This window comes from Chlamydotis macqueenii, chromosome 4, assembly GCF_036417535.1.
Source record: "Chlamydotis macqueenii isolate bChlMac1 chromosome 4, bChlMac1.mat, whole genome shotgun sequence".
NCBI lineage: Eukaryota > Metazoa > Chordata > Aves > Otidiformes > Otididae > Chlamydotis > Chlamydotis macqueenii.
The window spans coordinates 55,095,591-55,121,136 of record NC_141559.1 but is presented as its reverse complement, the minus strand read 5'-3'; the positions used below and the strand labels follow the sequence as shown (position 1 = coordinate 55,121,136).

The following is a 25,546-nucleotide window of genomic DNA, read 5'->3' as shown; positions in this document are numbered from 1 at the left end:
TATTTGATAGCAGTCTTCAATATTTAGGATGTCTTACAACTTCAGTATTGGTATGACGAAGGGAAGGACCAGGAAATGGAATTTACAGTTGATAAAAGGCCTCAGTTTACTGTGAATGGAAACAGTTTAAATCTGTTCTATGAAAAAAAATTTCAGTAAGTCTAATACTTTATTTATGAAAGATGTTACAACTTCTTAAAAATTGTGGGGAAAAAAAAAACTTAGAAAAACTTCATAAACTTATTTCAGTTGTGTAAACTGAAAAACTCTTTATTGTAAGTGCACCAAAGGCTTTTTGTGCTGATGCTAATACTGAAAACTGGGCAGCAGATTTAGTATGTTATGTAGAAAGAGAGAATAGTATACTTTTTTGGATTTGGTGATTTTAAAATATTTCTGAAAATCCTCATTGTCACAGTTTTCTTGAATTTGCATATCTTTGTATTTTTCACGTATACAGAGTCTAGAATTGTTAGGATTTTGTTAGAACATCTCCATAAAATTGAGAACTTAATGCTAAAAGGTGCAGATGAAGGGTCAGCAGCAACCTGGAAAAAATGAGTGGTGTTCAGGTTGGTTGAATGAGAAAAGATGAATCTTTCTGTGAGGAGAGAACTAAGAAATCATTGTTAAGTTTGGTTGAAAAGGTACATGCTCCACACAAAATTTTATTTTCTGTTCAGTAGATTTGTCATGGCTCTACTGTGTGTGTTGTCTGGTGTGTGAGAGTGGTGAGCTTGTACTTTTCAGCAGTGGGGCATTGAAAGACTGTCTTCTGTTTTCAGCTGTCATTTACAGAATATCTGTACTGATCTAGATGTTTTTCACACCCCCTTGATTAGACTCTTAATTATTATGTAAATTATATTAATGTTGTATAGCAAGGATGAACTGCATTCCAACATCTTACCTTCTATGGAGCTGCTTTTTTTTTTGGTCTAATTTATGTACCAGGGAAGTCAATAGACAGTATAATAGGTAAGGGCTGGAGCTCAGTTGTGCTTGGATAACTGCAGGCTACCTGCATAGAAGCAACTTGTTTTTGGTATGTTCAGCCTCTTGCTGAAGGATTCAACAAGTATGTGGAAAAGGGTGATCTGGTTGATAAAGTTCACTTGAATTCCACAAAGTTTTTGAAGAAGTTCCTCGCAAAAGGATTTTAAGAAAAGTAAGCAGCTATAGGTTGCCCCACATGTGTAATTGATGTGTAAAAGAGAGAAACGAGAGGGTAGAAGTAAAGGTTCAGTTCTCACAATGCAGCAAGGTCACCTCCAGTGGGGATTCTCTAGAATGTTGTGCATAACCTGTGCTGTTTAATGTGTTTATAAATTACTTGGAAAAGGGGTGAGTTGTGGGATCACAAGGTTTCTGATGTTAGAGTTATTCAAGATAGTAAGAGCAAGGACTATCTGTGAAGAACTGACTAATTAAGAAATAGTTATTGAATTTCTCTATAGAAGAAGAAGAGTGATGTTCATGGGAGAAAAAAACGGGTTTACATCTGAAGTGGTGTTCTCTGAGCTGATCACTACCACTTAGGAGGGACACACTAAGATATGTATAAAGATCGATGAAAACGATGGCTAAGTGCTTGTCCAGAGTCTAAAAAGCAGTCAGACCTTGAGCTGTAGCACAAAATGAATAGAGAACAAAATGGAGATATCGTTGTACCATAAATTCATCATTCAGTTGCACCGTGAATTCTGTGTGCTATTCTGTTCCCATCACGTTGTAAAAGCTTTACTTCAACTGAAAAAAAGTTGAGAAGAGGAGCAGCAAGAGTAATTGAGGTAGCTTCCATGCAAGGAATGACTGAGTAGACAAGGACTTCTCAGCCTGGAAGACAGGCGTATGTAGACTATGATGGAGGCTAACAAAATCGGGTATGGAGATTGTAAATAAGGATTGACGACTCATAATTCCTTCCATATGAGAACTGGGACTGTTAAATGGAAGTCATAGGAAACAGGATGAAGACAAATAAAAGGGGTTGGATCTTCATGCAGTAGATAGTGCTATGGAACTCCTTGCCAAAGAGAGTGTCACTACTGGGAGTTTGTATGAGTCCAAGAGAAGTCTGGGCAAGTACTTGAGAGAAGAATCCATTGAGGGTTACTAAATAGACAAACCATAACTGGCTTAGGAAGTGCCCTGAGCTGATGATAATCGGCAGCTGAAGGAGTGGTAGGGAGGGGAGCATCATATGTGTTTGCCCTGTTTTTTCTGTCCCCTGTGGCCTCTGAGAGGGGAAAACCAAACCAAAACACCAAACAAACCCAAAACACTGGACTAAATAAACTCTTGATATGAACTGGCATTACTGTTTCATTTACCAGCAAGCTTGAATGCTCTGGGACAGAACAGCACGCATTGTGCTCTCGTGTCTGTTTTTTCAGCCTATTTGCTGAAAAATATCAAGTATTTACTGATGTTAGAAACTGAATAAATTTCTCTGAAGGGCAGTGTTCATCTTCAGCTGGGAAAAATGTTTATTTGAGTGACTCTAGATATATAATTGAGGATGGCAAGGAGCTAATTCTGCTTATCTTTAAGTTCTTTCTTGAGTGACGAGATAGCAGTAGAACCAGTGTGTATGAGGTAGATGGAGTGAAGAAGTATATTAGTGAAAACCATTTTATGCTTATTTAGGAAATGTCACGTTTCAAAACGGGAACCTTACTGTTAAAGATACTTCCCTATTTGATCCAGATGTTTCAGATACTTGTATCATTTCAGCAGATCAGCCTCCTAAATTTACTGCTAATGCTACTCAGTTCTGAGGTCTAGGAAAAGGAGAAATGTCTTCTTTCAAAGATTTCTAGAACAAATAATTTTATCTGGATTGTTTTTCCGCTGTAAAGGTAAGTGACTGCTTTTTGTCTAAGCAATGACTTTTTCTTTCGTAGAAGGTGGCAGAGGCTGAGGATGACAGTGATAGTGATAGTGATGATGATGAAGATGATGTTCAAGTCACCATAGGGGATATAAAAACAGGAGCTTCACAGTATGGGTAAGTTATTTGCAAACATTAACTGGGGGAACTTTCAAGATTGCATTTAATTATTAATTCAGACACTTTAATACTTGTCCAATTGTATACATAGTTAGTCTCAATTTAGATTTTTTTTCAGCTCTTTGACAATGTTTTTAATGAGACAGTAACTTGAAAACAAAAAACGTGAAATGAAATCAATTAAATGTCTTAAAGGAAGAGCTGTTGTACAAGTTAAATTTTGTTTTCAGATTTTGAGAAATAATTGTGTTAAATTTGTGAAGTAGAGAGTTGGTTTTTGTTGTGGAATGGCTACGTTACATAGGATTTTTAGGGTCATTGTTGTGAGGGTGACATTTTTGTTGCAAATGGTAGAGTGGTAAGCACGGAGAACATTAGAAACGTTTGCCCTTGGTCCTATTTGTAGTGGGTACAGCTCTATTTAGACCTCTGTAGTTTCAGTTCCTATTGATGTTCTCAAATAAGATTTTCATGTCCCTCAGGATAGAGCTGCTAGGAAATAATTTCTTGAGATCATGGTTTAGGCATTTGTACTATACAATAATTTTTTTGCTACTGTTACTGCCCCATATTCCTCCTTCTGTTGATAAAGGGCTTGTTTTTCAGTGAACGCTTTTGAACGGTGTTAATTTTTCATTGCATGGAAGTTTTCTGAGAGAAATGGTTTGCTTGTTTGTCTTGGGAATCCTAATATTTTTATGCTTGTTAAAACCAGAGTTACTAGGTCATCATGTCTTAATAGAATGATGACAGGTCTGCAGGTAGGTCTGAGTCATGTATATTATTGTGTTCTTAACTTTAGAATGCAGGTGACTTACTGATTTTTGAAACATATATTTTTGAAAAAACTTTCTGTATTTCATATCCGAAACTAGCTGTGCAAATCCATGTAATATTAAAAATACCAGTTCTTCAGTTCTTTATTTGTCTGCTTTCAATAACTTGCAGTATTCTTGTGGTGTAGGCAGTGACCTCAAATTTTGTGAAACTAAAGCAAAACTAGATTTATATTCTCAGGGGGTTTGCTGGTGCTCTTTCCATGAATACAGAAAATAATGAGCAGATGATCCTAAATCTAATTAGAGTAGACACTTTTATGTAGAAATGGTTGTTTTCTGGAAAACCTTTTCTCTGGGCAAATTTCTGGACAGAAAGTTCATGGAAGGGCAGTAGTCTAAAATGAGCTCAACATTCCTGTTCATTTTAACTTCAGTATAACAAGTTCCTTTTATAGGATTAAATTATTTTACATATAGTAGTCAACTGCCCTTTTAAAAAATAAGATTGGTTTGACAGAGTTGAGTGTGAATATAGCATGGCAGATCAGAAGATTAAATGTTTTGTGTCAGTTTTGTACTGTTGTAGCACTTGAATTAAAACTAAAACTGCATGGAAAGTGGTACTGTAAACTATACACTGCCTTCTAATGACATGCTAATCTTGTGAAATTTTACATACTTTTGTGTTGGTCACAAGGGTAGGTGATTGCTTGAAGTACGTTGAAACAGACAGCCTTGCAATCATTCCATTTCTGTACAGATTAAATGGAATAATAATGAAAAGAGAAAAAGATTTATCTAAACTCTTTTTTTTTTTTTTTTTTTTTTTTAAATTTTGTTTTTACTCTAATCCCTAGAGTGTCATCTGTATCCCTAAATGAACTGCATTTTTCCTTTCTCTCTTCTTCTGGTCCTGTCCATTCTTGTTTCTATCAAGGTCTTTATCCTTTCAACTCAGGAAGAGTGACTGGGACTTGCTTCACAACTGTTTATTAGTTGGAGAAGTTGCTACTGAGCATAGAAAGGTACACTTTCTTCCTCCTAGGCTGATCTCTTTACTTTTACAGTGTTACCAGCTTGGAAAACTAGAGATTCAGGATGACGATTGAGCCTGGGTCCAGTTTGTTTCTGGATCTAGCTAACTCTTGTTTTGTATTTTCTTCTGTTTAGAGTTTTCTTTGTCTAATTCAGTTTTGTTAATTTCTTTAAGTTATGGAGCAGCACCTGTGAATCTCAATATTAAGACAGGAGGACGAGCTTTTGCATCTTCTGGTAAGAAAATTTCCATGGTAATATTAGTAAAAATGCAAAAAAAAAATGTTTGATTGTTCTGTGTGAAGGAAATTATTTTCACTTCAAAAACTTATTTGTTAATTTAAATCTGACTTTATTTCTGTTTTAAGTGTGTTACAAAAACCTCTGTTTGGTAGAGACAGAAGGCTTTGACTTTGTAACTTTTGTTCACAGGTGCAAAAGTTAAAGGTGTGGATCTAGATGCACCAGGGAATATTAATGGTGTGCCACTTCTGGAAGTAGACTTAGATTCTTTTGAAGATAAACCTTGGAGAAAGCCAGGTAATGCACTGGTTTACATTAACTGATATGTAGATATTCAGTAGGTTATTTTAATAATAATTTCCATTTAATTCATGTAGGTGCTATCTACACTGTAGCTAGGAGATATGGTACGATATAACTTGGAAAAAGCAGACAAGTTACTTGTTGTTCTTGTGCTGTGCCACACAGTGTGTGGATGTGTGATATTTCTTAGTATAAATCTCGCACGTATGTCAGCAAAAAGAGGCTGTAGGAGATGCCCTTTAATTTTTTTTCAATATGTATGTATCCTGAACTCTCCGTGGAAATCTCTATTTCTGTGGAGGTTACTGCCATTGGTCTATGCTACAGGGCAGATGATAAAGCAGAACAGAAAATAGTTCTAGTGGGTTTGAGCATGAGGGATGGTGAAACGTAGCTGCTTGCTTCTTTGTGCTCACACGTAGATGTCTATAAAATCTGAAGTAGCAGCTGGTAGCACGTGGGCTTTCCATAAGTCTCCTGTGCATATTGTCTGGTTGGCTCAAATGATTTGGTCAGGCTTGTCTAATACCTGCGTTGGTTGCTTTTTTTTTTTTCAGTGACAGTACATCTTGCTGCTGTGTATAGTTTCTTCTAGTGTTTGTATGTTGCTTTAGCAATGCAAATAGTGTCTACAAAATGGAAGAAAGAAGCCTTGGTAATATTCTGATGTTTGACTGTTAGCTATTTGAAATATATTCTGTGCATTTGAATTACATCTGGTTTCTCTTACAATAAAGATACTTTGTGGTATCAAATGAAACTAGGATTTAAAACGAGGAATCAAATACAGAACAAGCAAAAGGGAGTGGTTCTTTGCTGAGAATACAGCAAACCTGTAGATCTTACATTTATCCTATTGTAAAGATAGGAGATTACAATATCCTGTGATATTCTCTAAGTTCCACTCTTGATCTCTGAGACAGGATGCTAGGCAAGATACTCTTTCTGATTAATTTTTAATGTTTTTATAGCCTTAGCCATGAATATTCTATGTTTACTGATGTAAGACTATACTGTACGTTTCAGTAGTATGTTTTAGATCAATACCTGATCTGTTTTGAAGTTATAAATAGAGGTGTATATATGGGCAGTGAAGGAAAGATTAACTTCGTAATGTCCTAAACCCATCCTTTTCTATTTAAAGGTGCTGATCTCTCTGATTATTTCAACTATGGGTTCAATGAAGATACCTGGAAAGCTTACTGTGAAAAACAAAAGAGAATACGAATGGGTCTTGAAATTTTACCAGTTACCTCAACCACAAATAAAATTATGGTAATTAGTACAACTTTTGTGGTATTCTACATGCTTTTTTCCCTGTGAAGCTGCTCGTGTGTCGTAAGCTTGTTCTGCCCAGTTCAGTGCATTTGTTAGTTTGCACCTGACTCCCCACCCCGAGCCTAGAGTGTTCCTGTGTTGCTTTGCTGGTGTTCTGTGTGGATAGCGTGACAGACTAGCTACAACTAGATTGCATCTGTACCATTATTCAGGTTGTGGCCCATTGCTTAAGAGTTGTATGGTATCTTAATGGGCAATGTGTTATCTGACTTAGGCTGAAGACAATGCTATGGAAGTAAGACCAAGTGCAGAGATTCTCGATGGCAGATACCATCTTTTTAAGGTGAATTTCAGTAAACTTTTGTTGGTTGCTCTCGTTTTTGTTGACTATTGCTTCCCATGCCACTGCAGACTGATTGAAGAATAACTGAAATGGACATTGCCATTATTTCAAACTCTCATCTTACATCAGTGACTTTCTGCGTATATCACAAAATGCTGATCAAAATGTGTTGCTTTGTTCGTCATCCTTCTGAAAGTATGTGAGTTAGTGGCCTGGTGAACTAACAAATTTCCCAGTGAAACTGATTTTTCTTTATGTGATGGTTTATTTTTAGTTGTAGTCCATTTGTTTGTGCAGATTAAAAATTTGTGCAGATGTGCTGGGGAAGCTTTTGTGGGCTATGGCATGTTTATTTTTCCTGTGGCCTTGTAGTTCTTACTGTATTTTGTAACACTTATCCTTGGCAACTCTGAGATGTGAAAATCAATCTTCCATATTTTTCTGTTGTCCTTTTGGGATTAGATGGCAATAAATCAAGTTATATATAATATTCTTCTGTTTGGAAATGCTGATTTTCAGAGAGCAGAAAAATCTGTATGACAGAATTTACCTTAAGGATTGAACTTTTTTTTTTTTTTTCCCCCCAACTTCTTGTTTTCTCATTTACTCTTCTGTCTGATGTTAATGTTGAAATTAAGATACAAAGTTTATTTATTTTGTTTATTTTCAATATGCAGTCATTTTTGATCTGGAATTGTCATTAAACTGACTTGGAACTGTTTGTTGCTTTTTTCTGTATTCTTCAGTGACAGAAGTGTCAGTTGCAGACAGGTATTTGTTTCTGCTCAAATGCTACTTCAGGGTATACAGTCATTTTGACTTTATCAGATCAGAAGCTCCCCAGGGCTTTTTTGCCGCCTTTGTTTATCATTATAATAGTGTTACAGAATGGTGGAAGTGGTGGACAGTGGGAGTTATGATTTGCCATTGTAGCTGATGACTACATTCAAAATTCTCCGAACTGTTGCCCAGAAGGAAGGATAAGTATTCCAAACTAAAGCTTCCCCTGTTTCTGTCTCAGTATTGACTCTCCACTGGAGGGTTCAGTGGTCAAACAGTACAGATAATAATTGTGTTGTAAAATTTAATTTCATTTTTAACAAATCTTAAATATTTATCTGCATTTTTGTGGGTTTGGGAAAAAGGTGCCTGTGTTTAGAAGTGAGGTTCTGGAAGAGCTTAGTAGTTCACTTGCCTACAAGAAGCTGTGAGATCAGAGCCTGTATGATGTTATACTGTGAGTGAGCTAGCTAGATTCCCATACAGTAATTAGCGTATGTTGCTATTTATGAAACTGTTAGTTACCTAAAATCACTGATATCCAAGCATCCAAGTTGAATAAATGGAAAATGTTTTATGGTTGCCTTTTTTGTTGTTGTTGTTGTTTTTTGGGTGGTGTTTTTTTTTTTTTGTTTTTTTTTTTTTTTTTATTGTAGAAGACTGCTCATTCTTAGTTTTAATTTTGGAGTTTGAGCTTAGTGATTAATGCATCTTTTGCTAATTACCTCAGTAGAGTGATGTAGCTATGTGGTTGGTACAGTGGGAGCATCTTTAAAAACTGAGTCAGTACAGGTTTGTCTTTAATGCTAACCCATGTAGGTTTTGGGTTTGGTTTTTTTTTTTTTTTTTTTTCATATATAATATGCTGCTGAAGTACTTGCACAAAAGGTCTGGTGTAGCTTTGAAAATGTGTCTCTGGAATTTTTCAGTGCTTCAGAAACAGCAGTATGTTTTTGAAGTGTTTAATCTGAATTAATGAGAAATCTGTTGAAGTTTGCATAACACAGAGTATAAGGTGACTTCCTGGTATGACTTGGAAATTAAAGAGTTACTAGATCTCATGGTCAGTAAGGCGGATGGAGAACAAACTGTTTCTTGTCTTGTGATTTGCTGTCGGGTAGCAGACTTGTTAGATATCTCTTATTACGATTATAAAGGCAATTTTTTAAAAATAACTTTACTTCTTTTAAAAAGTAAGATGTTATTTTGTTTATGCAGGAAATACTAAAGAAAATTAATTTGGTCTATTATTCATGTCCAAATCAAATGCTTGGAAAATAAATATTAAAACTGTCTAATCCTCTGTAATAACTTGTTCTTTGGCATATTGCTTCTTATATACATATTAAACACAGTACTTAAGTAATATATCCTTATAAAGTATGTAATTTTATTAGTTATGCAAAGGTGACAGTTCTTACTAAAGTCTGATTGAAGTCAGACTTACTTTCTTTTTGTGCTATGTTGAGTGTTGGGGCTACTATACTTTTGAGGTTAAACTAATGATAAAACATTATTTTGAAGGTACAGCAGGGCAGAACTGGAAATTTGGAGAAAGAGTTGGCAGTACAGTCGACCAAAGCTGATTTCACATCTCCTCCTGCCTTATTCAAATCAGGAATTCCAACAAACAGGTCAGTCAGACAGTTGTAACTCAAGACCAAAAAACTTTTTTTATATACTGTTAAGCTCTGCGTATTTGAAATTCATGATTTTTGTAGGAAAAAAAAAGCAGATTATATTTCTGCAGCAGGTAGAAATGAGGGGAAAAGTGATCCTAACCACATTTAGCCTTGAGTCACTGTTACGCATAAATGCTGTGCTACCTTTATAACTGTTCAGGGAAAAAGAAAAAGTGGAAGGAAAAAGGAGGAAAAAGCAGCAGGACCAAATAACAAGGCAGCTGTAAAAATCCAGGTGTTGATGTATGACACTGTTTTCTGTGTAGAACAGATTGCCCAACAAAATGTCTACGTAGTGTCTTTAGTTCTGTAGGTGTGGGTATTAGCTAAAACGCCTTTTCATTGAAACAAAATGGAATCAGGCAGCTATGACTTCAACAATTCGGAGGATTCCTGGAACTCAGTCTCTTTAGAGAGCTAAAGCTCTCTAGCTTTAGCTTCTCCATAATTGAGTATTTTACTATACTTTGAAATGAGAGAAATTATTTCCTTTCTGACTAGAGTTTCTTCCCCCTCTTTCTCCCAGTCCCAGGCTTTAATAAATTCTGGCTTTTTAATTCTAAGCTACTTCTGTTTGATACCTGGCACTTGGCTTAGGATGACTCTATGCTTCTGTGTTACTTTAGTTTTAAAGTGATCTTGTATAGGAGTTTTGGTTTTGCACAAGTTGAAAGCCATTGTCTTGTAATGATGGCAAGGGAAGTAGAGCAGGTTGTTCACTTTTGTCATCAACAGTTAAAGATTAGCATCTCTGATTTGTCCTTAGTGCTGCATCCATAAATACCTTGACTAATTCAGAGGCACTTGTGTTCATTTATTCCATCCTTTAAGAGTCAGTTCAACACCCAAATATATTTCTCTTGGGTGGGGAAAAAAAATCTTGCTTGATACTTTTGCTTGTATCCAGTTGTATCACTTGTGCATTCCAGTGGTTAAATAGCTAGTTTTATATATATTTAGCATAACTACTGTAATTGTAAGTTGTTACAATCGCAAAGCTCACTACTTTCGATATGTAATATCTTTTGGATACAATGGCTTAAAATAAATTACTGTGTAAAGAATAAGGTATTTCTAGCTAGTGCTCAGAAGAAATTTTGGAAAAATTATGCACTCCAAAGTCTGAGAATAGCTCAGTGAATATGTCTTGACTGTGTGGATTATATATTTCTACTTGAATGACTTCTCCAGAGTGCAGCTACTATTTTCTATGTATAGAATCTATATTACTAATTACTTTATAACCAGGCAGTGTTTTATGGGATTGTACTTTTTTTTTTCTTTCTTTAATTAAAGAGCTTATTTTGTGAAGGCAGAATTTTTTCAGCAATCCAGCTCTTTGGTAATTTAAAATAATTGCCTTCATGCCATGAGGTGTTTGCAGTAGCTTTATTGTGAAATTGCTGCAAGCATTTCTCTTGTAGCAGTAAAACTTCTCTCAGCTTCTAGCAGTAGTTGATACATTTAGTGAAAGGGAGAGGAAAACTGATGGCAACTGGGTATAGTGGCATTGGTTAGGGATTGATAGGAGCTGGACATGAAGAGAAGAGGAACTGAAAGAACAGAAAAGATAGAGACACAAAGGAATAAAGACCTAGGCAATTTATCTCACCATAAGCAGCACCCTTTCTCAGTCACAGACAAGCACTAGCTCCAGAAAAGTCAGTTCAAACATCAGAAAGCAGCAAGAACAATGTAGGAGGGATGAATCACTGGAGTTATGGTAAAGGAAAAAGGAAAAAAAAAAAAATCGGGGCCCGATCTTAATTTAGCATTTTAATTCCCCATTTACTAGTCAGGGCTGAAATATCGCGTTGTCAATGATTTTACACGTAGGTATTGCAGCACATATTTCTCTTTAATGGAAAGTCTGAGGACAGATAGTGGGTTTTCAGGTTTTTTCCCATTTGTTTGTAAATAAACATTTACATAATTTTGTGCCTACTGTTTTTACCTTTTCAATTTGACTACAGTGGGTGTTTCCATATGATTGCAGTTGAAATTCTAAAAAAAAAAATTCTCTGGAGTCTAGCAAGAATATTACTCATTACCAATATGGAGGCTGTAGTTTACAAAATAGAAATATTGCTCACCAGTGAATAAAAGTTACTACTTCACTAGAATTGCATCCTAATGCTTGGTTCAAAGAAAAATTCAGTTCATGCAATGTGTCTGTGAAAACTTTTGCTTGACTTTATAAACAATGGCTGTCTTAATCATAGGTGAGCTATTAGAAATGACACCAGAAATTCTCATCTTGATTCTTTGAAATTTAGAGCTGTTGAATAGCATCTAGTGTTGTGTAACTCTGACAGAGGAGTTAGAACATAAGGGAGATCGTTTAGTAAGTGCACATCATATACAAACAATATGGTATAAACCAGAATGTTTGTTCTCTAGAGGTAGCTAATTAAAGATTCATTATGTGCATAGTCACAGTTAAGGTAAAAACCTGAAGAAATCTATTTTGAGTGTAGTACTTTCCAGAACATGAAGAGAATTTAACATATTGCAAACCTGTCTTAGCCAACCAGGTTATAGAGATATCTTACTGTTTTGTAGACTAGTGCTTTTCCTTATGTCGTTTTTCAAGGACTGTATTTCTTTAGTAGCAAAGGGATAAGCAGAAGTTTCATTTGCAAGCTGGATGTTAAAACTGATATTTTCTCATTCCAGTAATATCTAGACTAGCTCTTTATCTCAGAACCTTGTTCTGTCAGAAGCTCGGATTTTTAACGTCCCTGTATGCTTTTTGGGTTATTATTAAAGAGCACATTACATTTAAATGGATTTTGCTTTCAGAGAAGTTAACCTGTCAATGTGAAGGGCTATTTATCAGCTTTCTCTGTGCTTGGGCTTTTTTATAAACAGAATTTTTGTAGAAAATGGATTTGTGATGTCATTACTACAAAAAAAAAAAAATACAGATTTCTCTTGTTCTATGAACTAGCCTTGTAAGATTAAATGATGAAAACTCAGATATTATTCTGAAAAAATGTCTATTTCTTATGTCAATGATATATACATTAAATTTGTTTGCTTCTTAATTATATCTATCAGTAGTAAGTGAGCTCAGCAAAGTTGAGGCTATCCTCAGGAGGACAATAAAGTGTAAAACACATAAGCAAGACAAGAAGGAACATAACATATTAAATACATTTTTTAAAGTATGCTATCATTCTGTAATTCTTAGATGAGACTATAAGTCTAGTGAATAAATATGACACCCAGTAGTTAGACCATTACTGAATCCTGAAAAGTGTGTGTGTGTGTGTTTGTTTTTTTTTTTTCAAAAAGCAGTTCATTATATTACTTGTGGTGGTGATGATAAGTGATTTCTGAAGCTATATATTTGGAAAATAATGAGGTTTTATCTTTTTTTTTTTTTTTTTTTTTCTTCTTCTTCTTCTTTTTTCCTCCCTTTCTTTTTGCTCTGTAGAACCTAAATAAGCTCAGCTTGCCAAATGAGGTTGAGATGTCTTTCTGGATTAAATCTCCATGGAGGGTGGTATTCATAGTGCAAATAGCTCGTAAATAACCATTCTCTAATTAGAGTGAAATCACTCACTGAGTTGCTGGAATGTTCCTTTCAAGCTACACTTTGTGTGAACTCTGTGGGTTCATGTGCATCCCACACCCGTGGATTGCCTTTTTATGTTTGGATGTATCAATTGGGAATGCATCTGTATCCCAGGTGCCTTGATTGTGCAAGGGAGAAACCAAGCCCTTTCTTTTCTTTGCATACAGCACTGAGACAGAAACCTAGTAACGCCTGCTTAACTTCTTACCACTAAACTAGGTAACGACTTGAGGGTCTCTGAAATTTCCCCGTGTGCCAACTTGCTGTTGCTTAAGATCCAAGGCTTTAGATTCGCCTCTCTTACAAATTGCTGAACTGTTAAATACTCCACAGTGCAGATGCCCCATTGCCTTTGTGTAGATCATGTTTTTGACATTGGTGTCATCTGCCACTCCGTTTGCAAGTGAACATATGCCTTCTCTCATTCAATCTCAAACTCTTCTATTGGAGTACTTAATGAAATCATTATTGCAGTCTTGGAAATAAAGAATTTGCCAACTTCAAGATATGATGGCAAATTCCTGAACTCTTCCATCATTACAAAAATTAAATCTCTCGGGAGCTGTTGGCAAAAATAATGGACGTACCACTATAAAACATTATTAAAAAGTTAATTTTAAAGCAGCAGCTCAGTAAGAATGAGTAAAGCATAGGCATGTTCTTTAGAAAAAATTAAGTGAAAGCCCTGTTTGTTTCATTAAAGTTGGTGTCTAGCAACCAACTGGTAGTCTAGATTTGCTTCCTTTGATAATACACTGTTGTATTTGAGCTGCTTCCTAAGCCAAAATTGGTGTTATTGTGGTATGGTTGATGCACGTATTTCTTTAATGTCCAGTACTCCTGAATTGGTGTCCATTGCCTGTGTTTTCATCACTGATTCCAAGAGTTGCTGGCAGTGTGCGAACAGTGCAAGAGAAGAGTCGTCTTAATTTGAAGTACATGACTTCCCAATGGAAGCCCTGTAAAACAGTGGAGCGAGTCAAGCAGGGGATCACCTGAGGAGGGACTTCTTGCTGTAGGAGAGTGTCATCTATTATACACAAGGACTAAAGCTAGGTAAAATGAGTTTTCTAGGGTATGGGTTTTTGTAATTAGCAAAGATGCCAGTGATGGAGGAGAACCAGTGACTTAAAACTCTGAAACCAAATGAGCTGTTAGAGTGAAGACTGAGACAAAATTTGGTTGTTGTACAATTTGGTTTTTTTTATAGTGAAACACAGTTGGTTTAGCAATTGTTTTATAATACCTATATTTTTCTGTTAGTTACTGAAAGCAAAATAATAATCTGGAAAAAGTACAGTAGTGCTGGAATATATGCACACAAGGCTACTGAAGAGGATTAGGAAAGCGAGTGTTGATTATTTCAGGATTTAGGCTGAAACAATCTGACTTCTAGGATGTGATGTTAGAAGAAAAGAGAATTTCTTAAACTTGTGTTGTCCTTGGAGAGGCTGCTGTGTAGTACATACTGTTTTAGTTTGCAGATGTGTTTTCGGACTCGTGCACCGTTGGACTTTTCCTCCAAACTGCTGTGCTTAATGAGCTTGCTTTAAAATCCAAGACGAAGCTCTAAACTCAGATATTGCAAAGCTCAGAGGAAGGGCATTTGGATCATCCTCAGTATGCAGTCTGCCAAGGAAATTTAGATTATCTCTGGGAGATCTAATTGGTCCTTTGTGCTCTGTGTCTGCTGTGTCTTCTTCAGCTGCACTGGAATCTAGGTATTTGAGCAGTTGGAGTCAGAGCTGTCAGTCTGGCAGAACGTGGAGCCTGTAATCTCAACTTCCAGCTGTTCTCCTTGCTATTTGTATTAATGTTGTTAGCAGTCCACTAGATACAAATAACTCAGGAACTTCTCTTATAAAACTATAAGTTTTGATGGTTTTTTGTTTTTTTTTTTTACTTCTGATATTTCCTGGAAGTTTTTTCCAGTCTTTCTTTTATTTTGTTGTGTATCTTGCTGTTGATGAATGTTGTCAATTTTCTTTACTATGATTTCCATTGTAGCTGTGACATAGATACACCTTTGTTTCTCTCATCCATTACCAGTGCATTTAATACCTCATTTTCTAATGGAGTTGAACTAAGTGAATCTTGCTTTTTAACCTCTCTTAGAAATTAACTGTGGGCTGCAAAGCAGGTAGATTTTGTTCTATCTGAGTAAGAAAAGTAAAGTTATAAATTATCTATAAAGCTAGATTTCTGGGTTTCGTTTTTTTGGGGGGCTGCGAACAGGAATGTTCACTATAGTTCAAATTCTTCCTGTCTTCAAAATAATGGTTCCCTATTGTCACAGATACAAGGTTTTAGTTTTGGTAGATGACATTCAGATACTCGTCATATAATTTTCTGGTCTGGCACCCGGAATCCTTTACTTTCAGTGTGTTCCCATGTGGTTGATTTATTGAAGATTTTGAGAAATTGATTATGCTTTAAATTTTAGTGTTTGTGTCCAATGGAATGCCATCATGTCTTTACCCTCACTTTAGCGTTTTCATTCTTCTTTGAAAAGTTTTAAAAATAGGAAGTTGCAGTTGACAGCTGCGTGGCCACAATTTCAGATGCTCTTTGGGTCTTAAAGATACCTCTCTTAGAAGACTATATGAGTACGCACATGTGAGTTAAGAATTTTGTAGTAGGAGCAACTTCAGTCTAACAGACACAAACTTAATAGATTGGCTCATTTGGAAACTGAAGTGAGATGTATTTGCATTTTAAAATCACACATTAACTCCAGTGTGGACTGGAATATCTTGCTAGGCATTGTGAACTGAAATAACTGAAAATTTAAGTTCAAGGTTGTGTTTTTTCTAAATAAAATACATTTTGTCAAATTAAAACTAATTAAAATATGCTATATGACCTCTAATGTATAGGCATCCAGGCAAGAAGGTCCAGTTTAGAATCTCTGATTTTATATCTGCAGATTCCTTGACACAGTGGTGCTGGTACTCCTGATTTCTCCTTTGTTTATTAAGCTCTTCTTAGTTTCACTTATTTGCGTTTTTATATCTGGTAGTGAAATACTGCTTTGCTGTAGTAGTTTTATATTCCGTTTTCCTTGATTTCATTCTTGTGATCTATACAGCAATACTCCATTTGTTGTAGTAATAGTTATCTAAAATAAGAATTATGACATTTTTCTGATGTCATAACTACTTCACAGTCAGTGCAGACATGTTGATCACAAGAAAACAAGGGCAAAAATTTGAGAGACGGCTAAGTCTTACGGAGTTTGCTTCTGTAGCTTTATCACTTTGTAAAAGTTTGGTAAGGATAAGACAGTACTTGGTCTGAGTCAGAAAGTGGGCACAAGGTCTTTGGGCTCTTGCCGTGAGGACGAAAATGAGACCCTGGTGTGAAGGCTTTTGGCATGTTTGTCATGGAGTGGGTTTGCTATAATCTCTTTAGCCTTAAGATACTGTAGGATACTTAAGATACTTAAGGCTGTATTTGCCTCTTCTTAATGCACCCGAAGAAAAATCTCCGCTTTCTACTACTTCAGGTGAGTATTCTGTTACTTTAGAATGTGGCACTCTTTGAAATAATTAGAAATAACAGGCCTTCGTGAAGCTTGTCTTTACTTTACCAGAGCAGTGTTTTCCTGTGAGTGCTTCTGAAGGGAATCTATCTTGAGAGTGAAACACAAAGTTAGAAAGAAATACACATACTGGCTGGTATTAAAGCTATGCTGAAAGTGGTCTAAATCATTTAGTGAATAGATAAAGAAAAGTCTGTCACAGTTGGTTTATTTTAATTATTTTGTGTTACAAATTGTGAGATTTTAATCATTGCAAAAAAGTTATTATGAACCTTGTTAAGTGACTACACAGGGTGGGTGAGGGAAAGTTGAAATAGCATTGAGGAGCAACTGTCGCTCTAGTCACTCTGACAAATGTGAGTATAGATAGCAACAATATATTTTCCACTTCCTGTGTGACTTGTATATCTGGGAATTTTAAAATATCTTTGGAAGAAAAAATTAGGAGAGAAATTTAAACCTGTGCAGGTACTGGTGGTGTAATTTGTTCAGCAGGCCAAGGCTAACTTTCACCTTGCTGGCAGAAATATGGTAGCTTGCTGTTAGCACAACTTACCAGGTGGAAAACTTGGGGGGGGCGGGGTGGAAATTAATGATTTTTTAGGGTAATATTAGTTAAGATTAGTTAATTTTTTTTTTTTTTTTTGTTACGAGTAATCACAATGACTAATTTTTGGCTTCTGTTTTTTTCTGTCAGTTTGAGACAAAGACCAATTCTCAATCCCTGTTTCCAATCAATATCTGTTCAAAGGAAGCAGCAATTTTTCTTTGGGGTTATAAGGAAAGTGTACTTTACGTCATTCTAGTGTGAAAATTTGAACAAAATAATTTTCAGCCACCAAAGACAGGTCTCTTCCAGCATAAAGAATATTTTGTTCAAGGCTGAAGATTTGTTTACAGACTGAATAATAGATTTAATCATTCTTGTTGTCCCTTTGTCCAGGACCTAATGAGGACAAGTAAATAGAAATTTTTTTTATCTTAGCACTGATACTGCTCCTATATTTGCTTATGCCATTAATTGTGGAGCAATAATGCTGAAGTAAATTTGATGGGGACTTGGGAATCTGCCTTCATACTGAACTGTTCTGGAGGAAAAGAAGAGAAGAGTTGTCCAGACTACTAGTTAGGACAGTAGCCAGCTCATCCAAAGCTGATTATGAAGTTTTACTCTGATTAGTTCTTTGATGTGAAGACCTCAACAGCTCGTTTCTTCAGCCTGAGGAAAGAAGCAGCAGCATTTGTATAGTATACAGAATTAAAAGGAAAGATTATTAAAGAATGTATAGTGTTACAGAATGGTACAAATTCCTGTATGCATCTATTTATGTGTTTATATTTAACAAAATATTTTTTCAAGTGCTATTCTTTTGTCTTACTAGTATAGATGATTCAAAGTCAATTTAGCTTTATTAGCAAAAATTATTAATCTATGTGGAATCATAAATATGTGAGGAAAAAGGCGAGGGGGGAAGGGTCGGAAAAAAAAATCAACCCTAATCATCTGTTTATATAGTGATAGTCTGTAATTTGCCTGTTGCCCATTGAGAAAGAGATTCTGGAATTGTTGTTGCTACTTCCAAAAACGTCAGTTCCCTTTCCAGTGTTAGCTGATCTAAGAATATGGAATGGTAGTTGTCAATAGCAGTGGGGAACAGAAGAGGAAAAGTCATTATGATATTACATAAAGCCATGATGCATTGAGAGCTGAATATTATCTGTGGTTCCGTTTATGTCATACAGGGAAGGATGTAGTAGGAATAGGGTGAGTCCACAAAAAGGTGACACAAATAATGAAAGTTATAGAGTTACTTCTGTGTGAGGGGAGGTGTTGACTAATTCACCTTGCAAAAGAGACAACTGAAGAGATACAAGAGAGGTACCAAGAATACTGTGCTATCAGAGAACAGAGAATTTATTGAATGTATGTATGTTTTTTAACAAAAGGACTGTAGAGCACTATGCATAATTGCCAGGCAAAAAGTAGCTGAAACAGATCTCATCTCTGGAGATCAAAAGTACAAGTGTGTTCAAAAGAGATTGTGCAAAATGTACGTTAATCAGGAGCCATTAAATACAATGGCCAAATTACTTGGGAAGTCCCAAGTATTTGATTGGCAGAAACTGGGAAAGAAAGTGTAAATAAATAAATAAATATATGTCACTTTTCTTGTAATCTTTCTTTAAAAATCCGTTGCTAACTATTTTTAATGTAGGTATTCTTAATTTACATTATGTTTTTATGTTGCTTGTGTGGATTGTAAGGGAGTCTGAAGTGAGTCTTGTGCTGCTCTGTTTTCAGGGTTTTTTTAATGGAGGTGTGGAGGTGAACACAGTGGTTAGCAATGCAAATGTTTTAGAGCTGTTTGAGAGACATGTTTTGCACTTGGAAAACTGAGGGACAGAAGTATGAATGTTTGGTCTAAGATTCCTTTGAGTTTGATGAGGTCAATGCCTACTAGTTTCATATACTTTCTGTTTGATATGGAGACTGTATAGTCCAAGACAAGAGGGATGGCAGCTGATTTTGTTCAATATGTGCTGCAGTATCTATAGTGTGTGTGGTAGGATTGGTTTACATTTATTTCCACCTGCTAACTTACTTTCATTTGATCTTCCATGGAATCCTCCAGTATGGTTTCTTGCAGTTTAGAATTTATTTCTAGTTATTAGTTATAACTATTTTACTTTAGATTGTTGTAGAAGTTCTGTTTAATATACTTTTTTTTCTTACTGAGGTTTTTTGTGATCTCATTGTATTGTTCCCTTTTTTTCTTTTATCAGTGACAGAAGTTTAGGTCTATTATCTTGTAGGGGATGGAATGGGAATGTGGAGACGGTCACCCTTCATCCTATAGGAGCCTTTACAGCTATATTGTTTAGTTCTATACACTTGCATATTTCAGCAAATTTATCAAATTTAATGTGCTTCAGAAACAGTCGATTTTGTTTTATACAGGAGAAGGAACTTGTAATTGCAATGAAAGAAGTCCATAAGTCTTTATCTTTCTTTTCTTTTTCTTTTTTTTTTTAATTTCTTTTCTAATTCTGCCTGTTGATTCTGGTTTGTCCTGTGTTGCAGGCGATTATCTGGCACAATAGATGTGATTGGACAGACCATCACTATTAGCAGGGTAGAAGGACGACGGCGTGCTAATGAAAACAGCAACATACAGGTTTTACACTACAGATTTACACACTATCTTTGACTAAAAGACAGTTTTGCTTTCCTTGTAGCTCCTGATTAAAACAGTTCAATGTGTTATGAATGAGTAATACAAAACTAGCTTTAAGTTTAGGAAGAACTGTGGCAGTTGATTGAAATATATTAAGATGAAATATTTGATATATTTCAAAAGGTAAATGTTTTGGTATACGTACTGAAAGGAAATAAGCAATATTGCAGACTTGCAATCCAGGAGACAGCATTGACTCTGCTAGATCTGCATTGGATAGCATTTTGTTTACTACCTTGCAAAGATAAATACTTAAACTGACTATACATTTCTCCCTATTCCTAACAGACACTTTCACTGAAAGTGAAAGCCTCTTCGTATGTAGTTTGAGAAATGCAGTCTTTTAAAAATAAGTTGTGAAGGAATAAATAGTTGATAGTACTCTTTTAAAAATTTATATTGTATTATTTTACTGTAAATTCTAGGATTAGTCTTTATGATTTTAGTCGTTACGAGCTTGGATTATCTTAAGAAAACAACTAAATGTGTTAAGATTGAATACACTTTTTCTTTCTTGACCTACCTGTGGAGAAGAATCAAGTTTGCTTCATGCTCTAGCTGCATTTCCATGCCAACTCAGGAATTATTGTTGTATTATTATCAGTATTATGAAAGTAATATGGATTGTAGTGCTGATATTGAAAACACTGCCATGTATTTTTCAGCTGATCTTCTCACAGTGTTTATGTAATTTGAAGTCTTGGTTTTTTTCATGCTTTTCATATTGATATTTAGAATATTTTCCGTTATATGTCAATTTAAGATTTTTTGGGGGACCGTATTCAGATGGCTTGTATTCCCTCTCAGATCTTATGTTTATTGTTCCCTATTGGCTGCTCTTAGACCCTCAGAGGTACTTCGCAAGTATGGAACACTGAACATAGGGATGCTTAAACCATCTGAATATGGCTCTTTAGATGCCTAAGTAATAGTTTCCTGTTGTAATAGCTGGAAAGAGAGGAAACCTATCTTCTACCCTTTTGACATAGCAATTGTAACTATAGTTTGATATTTTACAGGTTCTTTCAGAACGATCTAATCCTGAAGTAGACAATTTTACCAAGCCACCTCCATTTTTCCCTCCAGGAGCTCCGCCTACCCACCTTCCACCACCTCCTTTCCTCCCACCCCCTCCAACTGTCAGTACTGCTCCACCTCTGATTCCCCCACCAGGTAAATATCCTGCACTGCATAGGATGTGGAAAATGAGAGATGCGTTATCATCAAATGGTTGATGATAATGGATTAAAGATAGCAATTCCATGCACATTTGGCTGTATGTGCAGCATTTTGTGTCCTACTCTTTTCGTAAATATATCTGAAAGGCAGAAACAGAAACTTTTGTCTTTACTTTCTCAGCAAGAGTAGTCCCAAGTAGTAAATAATTACCTAAAGACTAAATGTTGGATCTTGTGTCCTTGAAAGTCTTTGAAGTGAGAAGCTGTTTTCTGTGGTTCAACTACTATTAATGCTGTTGAGATGCATGTTAACAAATCATTGTACAAACTTTTGAGGTAAAAGTATGGCATACCATGAATTTGTGTTTAAAGTTGGGTTCTCTGATGTCCAGGGTCAAAGCAGCAATGGAAACATTAATTCCCCTTTCCCCTCACAGTATGTATTCATTCCTGAAAGTCTGGTAAGACCTGAATTTGTGCTGTATCCTTTCTTTCAGAGGTCTTATTAGCACCTGATGTTTTTATCTGGTGTCCCATGTCTCTGAATCTTAGAGAGATCTTCTCTTTGAGAGCTGTTTTCATTGTTAAAACTGATTTAAAATGTACTGATATTTACTGAAACGTAATATTTATGGAAATTTACTGGAGAGAGTGTCATGGGTATTTGCACAAATAGTGTAGTTACCTGAGTGGTGTCATTTTAAGGAATTAAGTTCAAAAGGACTTAGCAAGGTCAGTAAAAATGAAAATAGATGTAGAAACCTTGGGGAGTGTTTGAGTTGGAAAATGAAGGATTTATTTATAGAAGAGACTGATTTAGGGTGAAGCCCCTTTTCTTATTTTCTCCATTTGTTCCTTGCATTCTTTTGCTTGTCTTGTTCTGAAATCTTGCTGAGCAGTTTCTTTGCTATTCTGTTCGCATAGGGAATCTGAGAAGTTTCTCTGTTAATACTCTTGCATATGAGCAAGGAAGTAACGTTATTTCTGTGCAACAACTTTGTGTGGGGCTTTATAGGGTTTAAATCCTCATAGAAGAGGTTACTTTAATCAATTATGCTGCTGATTTTTTTTAAAGCTATTAACTCCTGCTGCCTGGCAAGCTCTGGCTTTCATCAGTGACTGTCATACACAAAATAGTGCAACCTAGAAAACAGAAGGGAGAAGAGATTTGAAGATGAAATAATTCTGTACTCTTTTCCAAGGTTTTGTGCATAAATTTTAAAAATACGTTGTCTAAAGAGTGAATATGCTACTCCTCTGGCAATTTGGTGATGTTTCCTTACTGTAGGGCCAACAGAAAAGAGAGGAACGTCATGCTAATGCTAACTGCAGTTTTAGGCTGTATTAAAACCTTTCTGAAAAAGTAATATAGGTAATGCATTGCAAATTTTTAGAAAGTAGTTATTTTAAGTGGTACAGAAAAGGTAGTCTTAAGTTGCATATTATTAAAAGCGCCAGAGGAAGCCCCGCACATCCCAAATGCACTTGGTGCAGAGATGTCATATAGGTATACTGGTCTGTTTTTATGAAACCCCTCACCTGTTGAGCTTTTAAAGGTGACAGAAATCCAGATGTGTTACAGATGTAGCAAGCAGGTTTGGCTTTAGTCTTGTGGTTTACAGACGAGTTTATGACATACGCTTGTTCAGAAGGTCTCCTTCAACATCCTTCCGTGCTTCGAGTAGATTCGAAAGTAACGATTAAGAGCTGTGGATTTGGTTTCTTCAGGCCTGTGTTTTAATTGTGCTGTTGCCAGCTTTTTATCTTCAAAGCTGTTCTTAAAATAGAATCTGCCATCCCTCCTAGGTTCAGTGGAGGGGGAGGAAAAAACCTACTCTTACCCAATATTAAACTGGGACTACTTGCCAGAAAATTTAAGTATTCCAAATATAAAACATCCTCCAAAAGCCCCTTTGAAAAAGGATCTTGCTTTGAAGTTAGATCTCTTGCTCTGAATTCATTCACTCCTGTGATTCAAGTATTTTTTGAGGAATGAGTCCTGGAATGATTCAAAGGGCCAAACACAGAAAATTTTGAAATACTCCTAGGAGATCACTGGCCGTGGCAAAAAAAAAGTGTTGTTTTTTGTTTGCTTTGTTTATTGCTGTGTTGGAGTAATTTTAAATCTAAAGAAGAAAGTGAATGCTTCTGTTTAACAGGCTTTAAAAGTTTTGTGTGTTTTGGTTTAAGAGTGTAGTTAAAATGTGATATGTATTTGTGATATTAAAAGAAAATTCTCTGAAGTATTAAGCTTCTGTTGCAGAACTTTGTGAAGTTTGACTGTGTAGAGTTACACCAGGGCTTAGCAGGTAACTGTACATCTGCTCAGCCCCAGCAATCTAAGTGTGTACTCTTAATCTTGTGATAAAGGAGAGAGAATTTGACTTAGTTTAGCCTGTGGCAAAAGCAGTTTTTACACGAAGTTGAGTTATATTACCTTGCTGGGGGCTATTACACAGTTCAGCTAATGTGTGGTATGTTGCTACTGTGGCAGTGTTAATCATGTTTAATTCCTTTCTCTACAAGTGAAACACACATGGCATTGCTTTTCTTCAGTAAAACCTACTTGGTTTTCTGTAAGTATTTACCAGACTTGAGTTAGTAGGATGGTATACAATGTCCTGAAAGCAATTTTGAGCACATTAGGTAAAATGTAACCTACTGTAGGTTACTGCAGTAATGCCATTTGGATTGCTTTTGACACACAAGTCTTGATATTTAGGTTTAGGCCAGGCGTGGGTTTGTGGCAGTACAAGGTGTTGTAGGGATGTGATCTGTATTAAGTCACCTTCTTGCACTGATATTCAGATTTAGTCCCTTCATTGCAAGAAGTGGCTCAATATTTTAGTCTTTTTTTCTTTCTCTGAAGAAGTAACTGATGACGCTTCAAGTATGTTTTCATACACTGCATTAGTAGAATACAAAAGAGTGAAGAGTTAAGAGATTCTTAGTTTTCTGTTAACTGAAGTTTATGCTTTTTTTCTTTTTTTTCTTTTTTTTCTGTCATATTTGTGTGTTAGTGAAGAAGGTGAGGGGAAAAACCCCTTTGTTTAGATCTTTTACTGATACTTGCTAACTTGGAATGTAGAAGAATGTTTCTTTAATCATGATACCATCAAGTAAATTAGCTTCTGTCTTAAAATGATATAATCATTAATCGTGACCTTTTAACTGTTCTGAAGGGCTTTTGGGGAAAAAAATGCCTATGTGGTTTTTTAGTATAATGTCTGACATTAACCAATTCATTAAAATTATTTGGACGTTTGGTCTCTGGATATTAGTTGTATTCAGTCTATTAATTTTGTTTGAATGGCTCTCCAGTGAAATTTTTCATTTGGCTTGTAACCATGTGATGATATTTTTATTTATATTTCTGCACAAGATAAAATTCTTATTAATATATTAATATTTTAATCGGAATGTCTTCCTTTTTGTAAGGAGTATTAGCTGGTGGCTTTCTAGGCAATTCTGTGCACAGTGCTGAGAGCCATGTTCAATGCTAACAGTGTACTGGTGCAGCGATTGAATTTTTTCAAGCATAAGGTAGAGCTAATAAATTAATAAATTTGAGAGATCTGATTTTTTTTTTTAGCTTACGTTCTTGACATTACTGGAGGAGTTTTGTCTCAGTGATTTCTAAAATATTTTTATGTTTATGTATTTTTGATGGTGTAGGCTCATGAAGAATCTATTAAGGTGGACAGTTAACCAAAAAAGATTAATAGAAAATACTTCAGCTATGCAACAGTTTGAGCTCCCAGTCTTCCGTTTCTTTCAGAAATTTTTATTAGGAGTGTTTGGTCTTTTAAACGTTCCACTGTCAAACTTTTTATGGTGTAATTTCCAGTGTTCTCAACAACGATAGTGCACACTGGAAAGCTTGTGTGCTGGTGAAGAGAAAATAGCTCATGCAGTTTAGAAATGTCACTTTTGGGTTTCATTGTCTCCTGATTTACATTTTGACTGAGAGATTAGATTTTAAATCTTCAGGATTGGACAGCAACCTCTGTTTTGTCTCACAGTTTGTTTAAATCTGTAGGATTAACGCTGGTAAGAATTCATGTCTGTGAAATCACCAGAAATTAGTGAACGTTGGTATTGATTGCTCTTCCTCAGCTTGCATATCTCTTCATTCTGTCCTTCTGCCAAAGCAATTTGGGAGCAGTTGGCATTTTTAGACATTATAGTACGTAGATGTAGTTAAATATTGCTACCATATAGTAATCTTTTAGTTCTAATGTTGAACTAATGGTATATATATAAAATTAATCGTACAGTGGCCAGTACATCTGGGATATTCTCTGAATGATGGAGTCTGGAACTTGAATGAGATGGGTTTTAATTTAAGTGAGTCTGGCTGCTGTTCTGTCTGGATGTTTATGCAGTTATGGCAAAACTGATGAAAGCACTTGGCAAAGTTTTCTGTTCTCTCTCCCCCAAAGTCTTGCAGTGAGTTGTCAGATTGAAAGTACTTATTTTTTAACAGTAGCAGAGTTGCTCATAACTGAAAGAGCTTTATGCCTGCTGAAGTAGCCTGTTTTCTGACTACAATGTT

At 35.6% G+C, this 25,546-nt stretch overlaps 1 protein-coding gene across 4 annotated transcripts in view; it reads left to right on the top strand.

The window, feature by feature from the left end:
• FIP1L1 (factor interacting with PAPOLA and CPSF1) overlaps positions 1–25,546 on the top strand; it is a 42,288-nt gene that overhangs the window by 3,959 nt on the left and 12,783 nt on the right. For 2 of the 4 annotated variants that reach the window (XM_086747792.1, XM_086747790.1), the window contains exons 4-11: positions 2,907–3,010; positions 5,003–5,064; positions 5,260–5,367; positions 6,518–6,648; positions 6,926–6,994; positions 9,299–9,408; positions 19,660–19,753; positions 20,833–20,986. In XM_086747792.1, the coding sequence (XP_086603918.1) occupies positions 2,907–3,010; positions 5,003–5,064; positions 5,260–5,367; positions 6,518–6,648; positions 6,926–6,994; positions 9,299–9,408; positions 19,660–19,753; positions 20,833–20,986 (832 nt within the window). The remainder of the gene's footprint in view (positions 1–2,906; positions 3,011–5,002; positions 5,065–5,259; positions 5,368–6,517; positions 6,649–6,925; positions 6,995–9,298; positions 9,409–19,659; positions 19,754–20,832; positions 20,987–25,546) is intronic. The other 2 variants (XM_086747791.1, XM_086747794.1) reach the window with 2 other exon arrangements.